This window comes from Schistocerca americana, chromosome 2 (genome assembly GCF_021461395.2).
Source record: "Schistocerca americana isolate TAMUIC-IGC-003095 chromosome 2, iqSchAmer2.1, whole genome shotgun sequence".
Classification (NCBI taxonomy): Eukaryota; Metazoa; Arthropoda; class Insecta; order Orthoptera; family Acrididae; genus Schistocerca; species Schistocerca americana.
Window position 1 is genome coordinate 288,927,613 of NC_060120.1, and position 17,210 is coordinate 288,944,822.

The following is a 17,210-nucleotide window of genomic DNA, read 5'->3' on the forward strand; positions in this document are numbered from 1 at the left end:
CCTGGAGCATTTGCTGGCAGAGTGAAAAGATTATTTTCTAACTGACATTTTTTAAGAGAAGGAACATTGGCATCTGCATGTATTTCCTTTGTTGTGGGATTTTCATCTGATTTAGGACAATCTGGTACACAGGACCCTAATAAATCATCATCAGAAGAATACTTTGTCAAAAGTATGGACTCCAGCTTTTTTTAAACCCATGAGTTATGTGGCTTGTGCTGTATGCATGTGGATAGGTTTGATGTGGTAATTCAGAAATATTTTATATCTCTCAAGTTTTGCCTGGATCATTCAGTAGCCAGTTGTCAACATATACTCTGTAGTAGCTGTGTAGAGGCAAGCAGATTGAAAGCTCTCCATAGAGGCTGAAGCACACTCAACAGCACCTAAAGAGAGTCATATCTCGTGATTATCCAAAAGAAGCAACATTTTCTCTTCTTTTGTTGGTTTTACCCGTTGCTGGGGAAAACGTTCTCATTACACCATCACAATAGACTTGTTTTGCCAGGTGTCCTAGCCCATGCTCCTCTCAACATAAATTCCTTGAAATTAACACTTGGGAATAGCAACATTGGAGGTATATGGTTTCCTTTTTCATTACCACATGCAATTGAAGTCATGAGCTGGCCACATTCTGTCAAAGTTGCCTTGCCAATCTGCTTCACATGTTTTGAGATTTTGAACTGTTAATAGGCCACTTTGATCAGTATTCTATAGACTTGACAGGTGGGAAGGAGCCTAAATGTACACAACTTGAAGATAGTCAAAATAGCATTGTACATTAAATGTATCAAAACTTGAGACCCTAAGAAAGCTTGTTCTTGGTATTCTCAAAGATGAAGAATCTAATGACTCTTTGAAAAAACTGTTTATCTATTTCTCCCCTGGCAACATTTCATCATCCCGGTTGCTTCTAAAAAGTTTCTTATTTATTACAAATATCTGTAGGCAATCTTATTGACTCACTCCAAGATACAAGAGGATGTTACCTTTATGTTGTGAGTTAGCTATATAAGTAATATCTCCTTTTATTCACTACTTAAAAGGTTTGAGATTACACCTCTTCACATTGCATTACTAAACAATGAGAAATCATATACTAAAGTAAACATCAAAGTCTTAATAAAATGTTCACTCATCAAACATTATGCACCAACAAAGCAAGTTGGTGGAGGCTGCCATGTAATGTTTATTGCTTGAAATAGTTTGAATGTTGACCACTAAATGGCAGTAACAGCTGAAGAAAGAAGTGTGATTCGAGGTATGCTGTCATTAAGGTACAACAGATTTCTCTACTAAGAGAGGTTATCTCATGGGGTACATGCAAATGGCATGACTGAGAGATTGGAGACAGAGAAGGATGTAAACAGTATGAAATGAATTAAATGCACTGGAGTGGTTGGATGATGGCATTGAAATCAGTGCAGTGATATGAAACGAGGATGGCATTTGTCACTACGTATATATTACATTGTGTGTTCAACATTTGTGAAAAGTTTTTGCTAATGTCTAGCAATAGGAAAATTTTGTGTAAATGATAAGCAAAAAATAACATGAAATCTACCATTTTTAACAACATAATGTGAAACCAGTGTTGTTTATGAAATGTCCCATGTAAAAACTGATAGTTGTTGAATGCTGGAACTGGATTTGACTTTTTTTTACCGTCATTTAGAATTGTGTATATTCTCAGAATGAAAGCTGATTTCCTGCATAAAGAACTTTGGTACTAGATGTGATGTCAAACAGAAATACTGTACTTTCAATGAGCTCTCGTCCAATAAGAGTTTTAATCAATGATGTCACCTATCCCGAGACTTCTGCACAATGTATCGTACAAAAAATGGAATGTTTTTGAGAGATCTTTAATCCGATGCATCAGTTTTAAACTACATATTTTTGTAATGTGTGTGTGTGTGTGTGTGTGTGTGTGTGTGTGTGTGTGTGTGTGTGTGTGTATGTGCTTATATATATATATATACATATATATATATATATATATATATATATATATATATATAAAACAAAGATGATGTGACTTACCAAATGAAAGTGCTGGCAGGTCGACAGACACACAAACAAACACAAACATACACACAAAATTCAAGCTTTCGCAACAAACTGTTGCCTCATCAGGAAAGAGGGAAGGAGAGGGAAAGACGAAAGGATGTGGGTTTTAAGGGAGAGGGTAAGGAGTCATTCCAATCCCGGGAGCGGAAAGACTTACCTTAGGGGGAAAAAAGGACGGGTATACACTCGCACACACACACATATCCATCCACACATATACAGACACAAGCAGATCTGCTTGTGTCTGTATATGTGTGGATGGATATGTGTGTGTGTGCGAGTGTATACCCGTCCTTTTTTCCCCCTAAGGTAAGTCTTTCCGCTCCCGGGATTGGAATGACTCCTTACCCTCTCCCTTAAAACCCACATCCTTTCGTCTTTCCCTCTCCTTCCCTCTTTCCTGATGAGGCAACAGTTTGTTGCGAAAGCTTGAATTTTGTGTGTATGTTTGTGTTTGTTTGTGTGTATGTCGACCTGCCAGCACTTTCATTTGGTAAGTCACATCATCTTTGTTTTTAGATATATATTTCCTACGTGGAATTTTTTATATATATATATATATATATATATATATATATATATATATATATATATATATATATATATATATATATATATATATATATATATATATATATATAGTGTTCTGTTTTGCCACCAGAAACATATTTGGATGGATGGCATCACTTGTCTTGTGCTCTGATCATGTTGATTTATGTGTTTGTTAAGCTAAAGTGCCATATTTGGTAATTTTCATTTTTATACTTGCATATTACAAAAATAAGCAGTTTAACTCATCCACCACATTAAAGATCTCTCCTAACTGCATTGTTTATCATATGATTTGTTGAGCAAAAATATTGCAAAATCTTATGTTGCCAGATAAAACTGTTCCCAGCATTCCAAGTTAAAAGTTAAGTTTCATTCATTATGGTGATTAAAACAGCAAGCTTTTGAGAAATACGAAGGGACCAATAATTTAGGTGGGGTGAAGGAAACACTGAAATGCACTAGTTTGCACCTTCAAATTAGGATAACAACTGTTATGGGCACATATCTGTGTAGTCTTTGTTCGCAGCTCTAGGTTCTTGTTTCAGCCATGGGTTGGTAATGGTCTCTATTCATGATAATGAATTCTACTGATGATGACATGTCATAGTGCCTGTTATTTGTACTTAGAATAGCAAGTCTCTACTGTGCAATATATTCTGAAGGGATACAAATCCCTTCATAATTTAGTGGAAAAGCAACTTTTCATGCCAGCGGTATTTTTCGGCATCATCAAATGTCTGGTGTTGTGCTGAAGGCAGTTTTTCTCCTGTGATCAAATTAAGACTCCAGCAGGCTGTTTTCACACTGCAGTGAAGTGTTAATGGATCAGTGACATAATGCCTCAGAACAGAATGTTGAAGTTACAACAGTTCTTTCTTTTGAAAAGTTTTACAGTGTTTGGTTGCAAAGTTACTTTTGCTTTAACTGATTAGATTTAGTGGATTAAATATAAATTATTTATTTATTTCAATAACATAAATAAATGTGACATGTGAAGTCAATAAATATACAATTAATGGATATATTTTCATTTTCAGCATAAAACTAAAAAGCAAAAAAATGACACAAAAGTAAGGAGCATAGGGCACTTTAAAAATAAGCCATAAGAAACTAATACCAACATAACAGAAATTAACACCACAACAGTCAGAAAATAACACAGGAATTAATCATAAAACAAAATGTATTTTTTCCTGTTTCTACTGACATTCTTTAATTTAAATGCATCTTCATTGATTACATCATCATCATCCACTCATTCCATATCAGTGAATGTAATTCATCTGTGGCAGAGAAGGGAAATTGAAATAAAAAGAAACATTTGAAGAAAGTGTATTTTGAAGACAAAAATATAAAACTGGGTAGTAAAATGTCAGTTAAATTGACCACATTGCTTTTAGGGTTGTATGAGACTAACGTAATCATTATTACCTTGGTCTCTGAAGTTACTACTGTTGCAGGAGTAGGCATGAGCTATAGCTACATATTAGGTGCAGCCTCTAAAGCGTTCACAATGTTAAAAATATATGATACAAAAGGAAAGAACTTGTGTTTCATATGGGGTAAATGGAACAAATGAGGCAGGAGGTATTAATCTTTTATTTGGTTTATAAACTTGATACTAAAAGTTTAAGAAACACAAAAGTTTAAGAAACAACATATTTGCTCTCTTGTGTATCTGCCAGTCATGTCCCAGCTGTACTAGTTTCAGCAGCTGATAAGTAGAAACTTTTATCCACACTTCTCGTATTTTGATGTTTCATTTATTTTGTTTGGTTTCTTATTACAGCTACCTCATTTGCTTGGAAGCCTTTTGTGTTCATGGTGCATGTTCAATGTATCTTTACTATTGTTATTATTATTTCTTTCTTGTCTCAGACGTTATGTCTGGTTAAAAATGGGAGGTGACGCGGACCTTGATCAAGCGTGACTTCCTTTTAACTGTACGGTATATGTTACATTGCATTTAGGAATTTTCGGGTAATTGAACAAGTGTCAATAATTACAGATTTCTGTAGTTGCATATATAAGCTTGGATGTAGCTGTATTGCATTGATGTACTGGTGGATATTGTGTGGTATGACTCCTATAGTTGATAGTATAATTGGCATAATGTCAACTTTATCCTGATGCCACATGTCCTTGACTTCCTCAGCCAGTTGGATGTATTTTTCAATTTTTTCACCTGTTTTCTTTTGTATATTTGTTGTATTGGGTATGGATATTTCGATTAGTTGTGTTAATTTCTTCTTTTTATTGGTGAGTATGATGTCAGGTTTGTTATGTGGTGTTGTTTTATCTGTTATAATGGTTCTGTTCCAGTATAATTCGTATTCATCGTTCTCCAGTACATTTTGTGGTGCATACTTGTATGTGGGAACATGTTGTTTTATAAGTTTATGTTGTAAGGCAAGCTGTTGATGTATTATTTTTGCTACATTGTCATGTCTTCTGGGGTATTCTGTATTTGCTAGTATTGTGCATCCGCTTGTGATGTGATCTACTGTTTCTACACTCCTGGAAATTGAAATAAGAACACCGTGAATTCATTGTCCCAGGAAGGGGAAACTTTATTGACACATTCCTGGGGTCAGATACATCACATGATCACACTGACAGAACCACAGGCACATAGACACAAGCAACAGAGCATGCACAATGTCGGCACTAGTACAGTGTATATCCACCTTTCGCAGCAATGCAGGCTGCTATTCTCCCATGGAGACGATCGTAGAGATGCTGGATGTAGTCCTGTGGAACAGCTTGCCATGCCATTTCCACTTGGCGCCTCAGTTGGACCAGCGTTCGTGCTGGACGTGCAGACCGCGTGAGACGACGCTTCATCCAGTCTCAAACATGCTCAATGGGGGACAGATCCGGAGATCTTGCTGGCCAGGGTAGTTGACTTACACCTTCTAGAGCACGTTGGGTGGCACGGGATACATGCGGACGTGCATTGTCCTGTTGGAACAGCAAGTTCCCTTGCCGGTCTAGGAATGGTAGAACGATGGGTTCGATGACGGTTTGGATGTACCGTGCACTATTCAGTGTCCCCTCGACGATCACCAGTGGTGTACGCCCAGTGTAGGAGATCGCTCCCCACACCATGATGCCGGGTGTTGGCCCTGTGTGCCTCGGTCGTATGCAGTCCTGATTGTGGCGCTCACCTGCACGGCGCCAAACACGCATACGACCATCATTGGCACCAAGGCAGAAGCGACTCTCGTCGCTGACGACGACACGTTTCCATTCGTCCCTCCATTCACGCCTGTCGCGACACCACTGGAGGTGGGCTGCACGATGTTGGGGCGTGAGTGGAAGACGGCCTAACGGTGTGCGGGACCGTAGCCCAGCTTCATGGAGACGGTTCCGAATGGTCCTCGCCGATACCCCAGGAGCAACAGTGTCCCTAATTTGCTGGGAAGTGGCGGTGCGGTCCCCTACGGCACTGCATAGGATCCTACGGTCTTGGCGTGCATCCGTGCGTCGCTGCGGTCCGGTCCCAGGTCGACGGGCACGTGCACCTTCCGCCGACCGCTGGCGACAACATCGATGTACTGTGGAGACCTCACGCCCCGCGTGTTGAGCAATTCGGCGGTACGTCCACCCGGCCTCCCACATGCCCACTATACGCCCTCGCGCAAAGTCCGTCAACTGCACATACGGTTCACGTCCACGCTGTCGCGGCATGCTACCAGTGTTAAAGACTGCGATGGAGCTCCGTATGTCATGGCAAACTGGCTGACACTGACGGCGGCAGTGCACAAATGCTGCGCAGCTAGCGCCATTCGACGGCCAACACCGCGGTTCCTGGTGTGTCCGCTGTGGCGTGCGTGTGATCATTGCTTGTACAGCCCTCTCGCAGTGTCCGGAGCAAGTATGGTGGGTCTGACACACCGGTGTCAATGTGTTCTTTTTTCCATTTCCAGGAGTGTATTTGTTGTTTGCAAAGTCTGCATTTATCTGTTGTGGCATTGGGATCTTTAATAATATGCTTGCTGTAATATCTGGTGTTTATTGTTTGATCCTGTATTGCAATCATGAATCCTTCCGTCTCACTGTATATATTGCCTTTTCTTAACCATGTGTTGGATGCGTCTTGATCGATGTGTGGCTGTGTTAGATGATACGGGTGCTTGCCATATAGTGTTTTCTTTTTCCAATTTACTTTCTTCGTATCTGTTGATGTTATGTGATCTAAAGGGTTGTAGAAGTGGTTATGAAATTGCAGTGGTGTAGCCGATGTATTTATATGAGTGATTGCTTTGTGTATTTTGCTAGTTTCTGCTCGTTCTATAAAGAATTTTCTTAAATTGTCTAACTGTCCATAATGTAGGTTTTTTATGTCGATAAATCCCCTTCCTCCTTCCTTTCTGCTTAATGTGAATCTTTCAGTTGCTGAATGTATGTGATGTATTCTATATTTGTGGCATTGTGATCATGTAAGTGTATTGAGTGCTTCTAGGTCTGTGTTACTCCATTTCACTACTCCAAATGAGTAGGTCAATATTGGTATAGCATAAGTATTTATAGCTTTTGTCTTGTTTCTTGCTGTCAATTCTGTTTTCAGTATTTTTGATAGTCTTTGTCTATATTTTTCTTTTAGTTCTTCTTTAATATTTGTATTATCTATTCCTATTTTTTGTCTGTATCCTAGATATTTATAGGCATCTGTTTTTTCCATCGCTTCTTTGCAGTCACTGTGGTTATCCAATATGTAATCTTCTTGTTTAGTGTGTTTTCCCTTGACTATGCTATTTTTCTTACATTTGTCTGTTCCAAAAGCCATATTTATATCATTGCTGAATACTTCTGTTATCTTTAGTAATTGGTTAAGTTGCTGATTTGTTGCTGCCAGTAGTTTTAGATCATCCATGTATAGCAGATGTGTGAGTTTGTGTGGGTATGTTCCAGTAATATTGTATCCATAATTTGTATTATTTAGCATGTTGGATAGTGGGTTCAGAGCAAGGCAGAACCAGAAAGGACTTAATGAGTCTCCTTGGTATATTCCACGCTGAATCTGTATTGGCTGTGATGTGATATTATTTGAATTTGTTTGGATATTAAGTGTGGTTTTCCAATTTTTCATTACTATGTTTAGGAACTGTATCAATTTAGGATCTGCTTTGTATATTTCCAATATTTGTAGTAACCATGAGTGGGGTACACTATCAAAAGCTTTTTGGTAATCAATGTATGCATAGTGTAGCGACCTTTGCTTAGTTTTAGCTTGATATGTCACCTCTGCATCTATTATCAGTTGCTCTTTACATCCTCGTGCTCCTTTGCAACAGCCTTTTTGTTCTTCATTTATAATTTTGTTCTGTGTTGTATGTGTCACTAATTTCTGTGTAATGACTGAAGTTAATATTTTGTATATTGTTGGTAGGCATGTTATGGGGCGATATTTGGCTGGGTTTGCTGTGTCTGCTTGATCTTTAGGTTTCAGATAAGTTATTCCATGTGTAAGTATATCAGGGAATGTGTATGGGTCTGCAATGTAACTGTTAAATAATTTAGTTGGATGTGAATGTGTTGAGGTGAATTTCTTTAGCCAGAAATTTGCTATTTTATCTTTTCCAGGGGCTTTCCAATTGTGAATAGAATTAATTGCTTGGGTGACTTCATGTTGCAAAATTATCACTTCAGGCATTTGTGGTATCATCTTGTACGTATCTGTTTCTGCTTGTATCCACCGTGCATGCCGGTTATGTTGTACCGGGTTTGACAATATGTTGCTCCAGAAGTGTTCCATGTCTGTTATGTTTGGTGGATTGTCTATTTTAATGTGTGTGTTATCTGTTGTCTGGTAAAATTTCTTTTGGTTTGTGTTGAATGTTTGGTTTTGTTTCCTTCTATTTTCACTTTTTTTGTATCTTCTAAGTCGTTTGGCCAATGCTTGTAATTTCTGCTTCTTTTCATCTAATTGCTCTATCACTTCTTGTTGTGAGATTTTACCTAACCTTTTTCATTTTTTTTCTGACATTTCATTTCTTATAAATTGTGTTAGCTGTCCGTTGTCTTTTCTGTTTTTCTATTCTGATCTGTAGCCTGTGTTGCCATGCTGGTTTTGTGGGTTTCTTCTGTGTGTTGGTTGGTTCTGATCTCTGCCTAGTGTGTATATTTAGTGTAGTGAGTGCTCCTATATAAACCAGTAGTTGTAACTCTTCCATAGTTGTGTTTTCATTTATTTTGTTGTGTATGATTGTGTTGATAGTTTTTATTGTTGTTTCGACTTGTGGGTTATTTGGCGGTCTATGCAAGAATGGTCTAATGTCTGTATTTGTGTCTTTGTATTCTACATATGTCAGCTGAAATTTTTCTTCTATATCTAACATGTGTGTCACTTCGTGTTCTATTTGTGCTTGTTCTGGTGGCTGTCTTAAGATTTCGTTTTCCTCTGACTGTTTAATTGATGCGTGTTGTTCTTTGTTTGTTTGCTCTAGGATGTTTGAGTCCATTACTGTATTTTCTTCTTCTTCTAATTGCACATTATTTTGTTCCAGTATTTGTTGTACTTGTTGTTTGATGTTTTCTAATTCTGACTGGGGTATCCTGTTATTTTTGATTATTACACAGATCTGATCAGCTAGTCGTCGTTCTGTTAAAAATTTTAATTCCGGGTATCTGGTAATAAATGTTGTGTATACTTGTGATCTGTACCCAGTTGTGTTGGTACCTAGGTTTGTTGGTTGGTAATAACAGAACATGAGGTGTCGATTAACTTCATCTGACCATCTCATCCTCTGTCTTTGTTTTCCTTCTAGGGTGGTTGCTGGAAGCATATCCTGCAAAACACCTCTATTTGGATTTGAATCATTTTCCAGTTGGTTAGCAGTGTTGTTACCATTGTGGGCGGGCATAGGGTTCAAGCGTTGTCCCCGACCATGATGGCGCTTGTCCGAGGCTTCTTTAGTTCTGTCCTGGACCAACTAATCACACTAAAAGGGGGGTTAGCCCTATTAGTGGTTTGTTCTTTTCATCGCCTTTTACGACTGGCAGAACATACCGGAGGCCTATTCTTTTCCCGGGCCTCCACGGGAATTATTATTATTATTATTATTATTATCATTATCATTATCATCATCAAAATATGTAAAATAAGAAAAGGAAATCACTTACCTTTAGAACATTGGTGCATGGCGCACAGAAACATATGATAGAAAACATTTAACACTAGCTTTCGTGCTCTTGATTTTTTTCCTAGTAAGAGCACAGTGTGTAGTAAGAGTACACTCTTACTAGAAAATGAGCAAGAGGTCAAAAGCTAGTGTCAATTGATTTCTGTTATGTGTTTCTGTGTGTCACACACCAATTCTTTATAGTTAAATGGTTGTCTTTTGCTTATTTTATGTATTTTCCCAGCCAGGTATTTCTGTTATTGTTATTATTGTTGTTATGTCTAAAAATGACTATTTATTCCTGTGGTGATGTGTTGAATAGCTTGCATGAGTCTTGAAACAAATGATAACCTAAGGTGTATCCAATTGCATTTCATATTTCCTCACTCGAAATTATGGTGTGTGAAAAACATCGCCTGTTACTATGATTTGAAAAATAGATTTGTTGTTTATGTGATTGACTATTAGGCAGCTTCATGTAGTATACAAGTGCTCTTTACCTACCATGACATATAAGCTTATCTCATTGCCATAAAGAATCATCTTCCATTTGCATCATGAAACTGAAATATAAAGTGCAGATGACAGGGATGCTTTGTTTTCAATAATTAATAGATGCCAGATGTGTACTTCCAAGATATAATAATAATTATTGGCCATTGATCATATAAAATGAGATTTAAAAAAAATTAATAAGACATTGGATATGTAGTTAGTAAATACAGTTAATGCGCAAATGGTTGTTAGATAAGATAAATATTAGTAAATGCAGTACTTACATAGTAACTGATTCAAAAACAGTTAAGAAATTGATATAAATTGACACACAGGAAAATTATTAAGACAGTGAATATAATTATCATCTTACAAGCTAGTAACCAGTATGTATAGGAAGACCTACTCGAGACACTGTTGAGCCTCAAAGTGGTTGTGAACATAAAGGAGTGAACTTTTTCCACTAGATGTCAGTGGAGTTGTCTTTCTCCCATGCACAGGACAAGAGAGGAAAAGGGAGACTGCAGTGAGGGAAGTGAGAGAGTATATTAACGGGGTGAAAAGATCACAGCTTGAAATGTTCGGTATGGGGATGTGTAGTACTTTTTATTTTCATTCGAGCTTTGCCTCAGTATTGTCTTGACTTCCTCCATACATATATTACATCCATGAATATGAGTCTGTCCTTATTGTGAGACTGTTCACCCTCTAACTGTTGGTGATTTTCCTATTTTTTTGGTACAAAATCATGGGGCATTTTTATTCAATAATTAGAATACTTGCAGCAATATAATTAAAGGAATGTAACAAGAAAACCAATTTAGATTTGATTTTTAATTGATATTTAAGGTAAATAATCGCTTTCAACTTTATAAAATCAGAATAAACTTATTGATAGTTTTTCTAATGTTGTGTATCTTGAAGCAAGGTTCCATACACAGAAATATGATTACAAAATTGCTGATGTGAGAAGTTGTGTGCGTAAGTATGTGAGTGAGACTGGAGAATCCGTAAAATGTAAATCCAAATATTTCAGACCAAAAGAAAGAGATATGATAGGAACATAACAATCTCCAATATTCCACTACACCAGAAAAAGATATGACTGGAGAATAGCAGCCTACAAAGTTTCAGAGAATGTTCCAGAGGAACGGAAAAGTATTTGGTGGGAAAAATCATGACTTCTGACATGCAAACAGCACAGAAATTATATCTGACACAATAATAGCGGGCCTGTGAAATTGTCCGAAAGAGTGGAATGCACACATTTGTGGCAGCTGCAGCTGGAGGATTAAATGCACATATTTTGAGATGAGGTCACGAAGCTAATCTAGGTTCTCATATCTTTATTTTCTTTTGTGATAACTGTTGACAATGGACTTTGGTCTGAAAAGTTCAGTGTGAGAAATAAAAAGGATTATTTATTTTTGTTATAGGGAGGCCTGAATTCCTTTGTTTAGCCTGCAAACATGGCTGCTGTTAGAACTATAGAACCATATGTATGTGTATGAAACAAACCCCAATGAAATTATAAGTAAAATTAAATCATTAAGCAATAATATGTCAAGTGGTCTTGATGAAGTACCTGATTTCATATTAAAAGCATGTGCTCACCACATAGCAAACCCTTTGGCAAAAATTTTCAACCTCTCTTTTAAAACCGGTGTATTCCCAGATATTTAAAAATAGCAAAAGTTTCACCACTGCTAAGAAAAGGTTCTTCTGAAAAAATATCAAACTACCGACCCATGTCACAGTTAAGTTCCTTCTCAAAAATTCTAGAAAAACTCTTCTATGACAGGCTTTTAAGTTTCATAAATAAATATGCACCTCTTGCAGTACAACAACATGGTTTTAGAAAGTCTAAATCTACACAGACAGCAATTTTCGAATTCTTGGACTGCATTTTAAAATCCCTTGATCAACATAAATTAGCTGCAGGTATTTTTCTAGATCTATCAAAAGCCTTCAACGTCCTGGACCATAACATTCTGCTCGAAAAATTAGAAAGACGAGGAGTAAGAGGTGTAGCACATAGCTGGTTGTGTTCATATCTAAAAAACTGCAGGCAGAAGGTATCGCTTCAATATGAATTCAACAAAATGAATAAAACAAGAAACAACTCCTTTCGTTCTAGGGAATTACCAATAAAATATGGTGTACCACAGGGCTCAATCTTAGGTCCACTACTCTTCTTGATTTATGTGGACGACTTAGTTGAATATATGAGTCCTACAAAAACTATCCTGTTTGCCGATGACACCAGCATATTGCTCATTGGATCCAGTCCAGAAACTTTGCGGTCCACAGCAGAAAGTTCTATGAAAAGACTTTCTGAGTGGTTCACAAAAAACAAACTCATTATAAATACTGAAAAACTGTCTGTGTCGATTTTCATTTAATTCCTCCAACTAATCAAATGTCTATTCTAGCCCAATTAAAAAATGATCCCCTAGAAAATGTAAGTGTCACAATATTCTTGGGTCCAGCAAGACTTAAAGTGGGACACACATATAAATAACTTGTGTAGAAAACTATCATCTGTGTGCTATGGCCTAAGAATTTTAAAGGCTACAACAAGCAAAACAAAGTACTGCTGGCATACTATGCACATTTCCACTCACTAATCCGATATGGGATCATTTTCTGGGGATACTCAGCTCACAGTGTAAAGGTTATTAGAATGCAAAAAAGAGCTTTAAGAATAATTTGTGGCCTTAAAAAGATGGAGTCCTGTAAATCCCATTTTACTGAGCTTGGTGTTCTAAATGTTCCAAATTTATTCATTTTTGAAACTATCTTGTTCACTAGGGACTTCCTCCTGAAAACAGGCAAACTGCTACAGAACAAAAGTGTACACAATTATAGTACCAGAAGGGAATCAAATATACATCAAAAATATCACAGAACAACCACCTATCAGAGGAGCATAATTAACATTGGTGTAATACTACACAATAAGATACCAGAGGAAATAAAAAATACTACTCACCCAATATTTAAAGCTAAACTAAAGGCGTTTCTAATAAAGCACTGTTTCTATTCTGTCAGAGAATTTCTGAATAAGTAACAAAATTAATTGTAGTAGGTACCTAAATTTAATTCTTAATACTATGTATTATTGTAACTTATCTTTGAACTGTCCAATATCAATTGTACAATTTGTGCTATATGATAAAACTGGACCAATAAAAGATCAAATCAAATCAAATCAAACAGTGACGATGAGAAATATATCTCAACATGTGGTCATTTAAAAAATTTATGCTGGAAGGTGTTGATCCTACAAAAAGTTTGAATTACTTGAGAGATGGAACTCAGAAGGTGCCAAATTTAGTGTTCTCCAACAATTCATACTTTAAAAAATTTGTCCATTTTCCCATTGCCAGTGCACCTTCATGTTCTGTCTCAAAGAAAGACTTTTTTTTCTTGTGTAGCACAATACTCTTCTCTTTCATGTCCAGTTGAGTACCCTTCACTAGGTAATTAATGCTAAGAATACTTTTGCACCCCAGAACACAAAGGTTGTAGCCATTCTGTCAGATGAAACCCACTTCACCTTTTTCTGGCGCAGAGACATTATTCATGCCTACAATTGTTCTGTGAATACTATCATGAAGTAAAAACTTAAAGGATATGAAGCAAGTCAAGCATGAACAAAGTTGAGCAGCTGTTAAAAATTACATTACCAGTAAAGTGCTGAAAACTATTTGTGCTTACTTAAGCTAAACTAGCTTCCATCCACAACTCTGACTATTGTTTCACTCCTGTCACAAAGTGGTTATCCCATGTGTTGTCCACAGTAAAAGATCAATGAACAAAACTGTTGGATTCTTTTAAAACAGTCCAAACTTTCTTGAGGAATTCATTTTTTGTATTTGCTTTTGGTCAGTGCTCAACAATGTGACACCTAGCTTGCACAAAAATTTCACATTGTTGATTCTTCATTCAAAATGTATTGTGTCCTGGCTTCTGATGAGTGCTGTATCCTGTTATCCTGTTTTCTGATGTACCTCTGATGTCAGCTGTTTCATTCACCATTTTATCAACACTTATCCAACACCATATTTACACTGTCGTGATGTTTGCAGTTTGAGGATACTTTCATAAGGATCATTTCAAGACACATTTGGCCAAGTTGAATCTGTCACCCATTTCTTAACTTTTAAATGTGAAGCAGCATCCTTTTTATAAGCCCTCACCAACAATGGATGAAATTGAGTTGGCAATTTGCTGACCAGTATGGAAACTTTAATGATGGCAAAGTAAAGTATTCCAGATAATCTGTGTAATGAACTATGTACAACACAACTGCTTTAAGAAAGTATATACACAGATATATTCTACTAATCATTTTGACTCATTATTACGCAACATATACTAACACACCAAAAGGGAAATTCTTTGATACACATCTTCATAATGAAAATTTTCCAATTTTCTCCACATAATCTACCTTCAGCTAATTGTCATTTCTAAATAATATATTTTTGACATTGTGTTCTATTGTTATTTATAAATGTAACTCTTGTTTTTAACTCAAGCTATGCTGCAGAGTGATTCCTGACCAAAACCAGTCACACATTAAAGAATAATTTAAACAGCAGCTTACAATGTTATATAACACCCCTTCTAAAATTTTATCAGCAAATTTGTGTTTTAGTGTTCACAGTGACCATTTTTCTGTTGTGCAAAATAACATTGCTCTGATGGACATGAGCTGCTCTTCTGTTTGTGTTCTTGTAAGTCCATTTCTGTTATATCTTTCTGTTTGTTATCATTAATTGCAAGTATTCCCTTTCCATTTACATTACTGTGGTGATTGAAAATTATGGATGGAACAAAAACCACATTATTTTTACTGTTAAAATTTCCTTGCATTTCCTTCTTGTCTTTTATTGCTAATGAAGGAACCAGTTTTAAATTTCTCAAAAATTGACATTTGTCATCGGTTTTTGCTGTCTGCACATTTTCAGCACTCCTCTTGTGGCGCATATATTGTTGGTCTATATCATATGTTTTGTACAACAGATTAAATCATTTGGATAAGTAAAACCTGAAATTTCTACATATTTTAGGAAATTTGAAGATGATGCTGAAGAGGACGCATTATCACCCAATCTGGACAATATTATGATGAACATGTGTGGTGAGAATAAACCGTTGAGCACAAATGGTGAACATCCTAATCCTATCCTCAAGGTAACAGACTTTGACCTGGAAGATGGTGATGATTCAGCAGATTATGCAGCTGATAGTGATTGTTCCATGTAAGATTACAGAAATATTGTTTTTGGAACTGTTTTTTACATGTTCATAATTTGTTATAATGGCCAAAGATTAATTATATACATAAAGACCTGCCAAGAAAGTGAGACGTGCAATATCCAAAGATATAAAGTGCATTTTAGTATACATTGTAATTTTAGGAAGAGACTGTTCATTGATAATTATGAAATTGATGTGAGAAGTGTACAACATAGATGAGTGCGTACTGTAAAAAGTTTGTAAGTATCAGTACCTGTGCTGTTTGAATATGACCTTCAAATACAACATTGTGTAACTGAATACTTTAGCTGTTCTATTGTTTTCTGGGTAATTTAATGCTCAAATAGTTTATACATTGTTAACAAAAAAAGTTAGTTTTGCTTCATAAAACTTCAGCAACTTATGAAGCAGTTTTATTAATTCTTTAACAGAGAGAAAGAGAATGACTGTGTTTGTATTCTGGCATTGCATGTAGCAAGAAATACCTTATTTGCATGTTCCAAGTTTTGTGGTTTATTTAGAAATAAATGATGCATTTATAATTCCCATTTTAATGAAGACAGCTGTTGCTGTATTATAACAGAATATTTCAAAATTATATTGTTATTAACAGTTTGTTTACAAGTCAGTATCAAACATATGATAATTTTGTCAAGTATTATAAACAATTGTAATTTTGCTAAGCTGCCATTGATAATATAGCTATAAAATCTTATTAAATATGTAATATCACTCTGTTACATCATTAAATACATTTGTAGATAATTATTTGGGCAAAGGAAATGGCAGCATAGCAATTTTTAATGTCTTCATACATATATATATTTATGAATTTGTTACTCTTTTTCTTTGGTGTGTGTGTGTGTGTGTGTGTGTGTGTGTGTGTGTGTGTGTGTGTTTGAGAGAGAGAGAGAGAGAGAGAGAGAGAGAGAGAGAGAGAGAGAAGAAGAAGTCAAAGTGCTTACTCCTTAATAATTACACAGTGAGACAAGAGAGTGCAGTAACAGTGCCTAGTGGGAGAACTGTTACACAGAGTTTCTGTAAGAGTTCTTTTCCGTAATCCTGTAGAAATATTTATTGCTTACAACAGTAATACAGTTCCCATACCATGTGTTAATGTTAAAAAAATATGTCCATATTTTATGATACAATAAATGTATGTGTTCCTATAAGTCTTGGTGTCTCCTTCATTGAAGAATAATCATTTAAGTATATTTTCAGGATGTTCTTCAGTCACTTGAAGATCTAGGAATGTAATGCAAGGTGTTGTAGATTTCAATTCAGTGAGCATAGTTGCCTGACTTGTTGCCTATTTATGTGACAGAAGTGGCAAAATGGTACCTGTGACAACGCAGACCAAAAAGGATTTGGAAATAGTTACCTGTGTAATGTGAAACGAGATTTCTGTGCTACACTCAACTGAGTTGGTGCATCCATATGCTTCATTAGTTAAACATACATCATGTTGTGTAGACAGATCAGTGGGACAGGACAGATAGACTTCATATATGGGGAATTACTCTAAATGTACAATGGTTTCTAAACGTGAAGTCTGTGCGATAACTGAGAGCATATTTTCTGAAGAGGATGATGGGAGTGTTGTAGGACAAGGTAAAACTGTATCATCTGCATAAAGGATATCCAGATGTGTAATTGGAAAAGTTCTAAAATTATAGATAACAGAATTTTTTTTAAAAAGGT

General features: G+C 36.2%; 1 protein-coding gene across 1 annotated transcript in view; it reads left to right on the forward strand.

Annotated features, from left to right (window-relative positions):
* The window catches only part of LOC124593964, a 341,740-nt gene extending 325,059 nt beyond the window's left edge, over nucleotides 1–16,681 (forward strand). Inside the window, exon 11 of the mRNA XM_047132311.1 lies at nucleotides 15,320–16,681. Within this exon, the coding sequence (XP_046988267.1) occupies nucleotides 15,320–15,515 (196 nt within the window). The 3' untranslated portion in view covers nucleotides 15,516–16,681. The remainder of the gene's footprint in view (nucleotides 1–15,319) is intronic.
* Nucleotides 16,682–17,210: the final 529 nt, after the last annotated feature.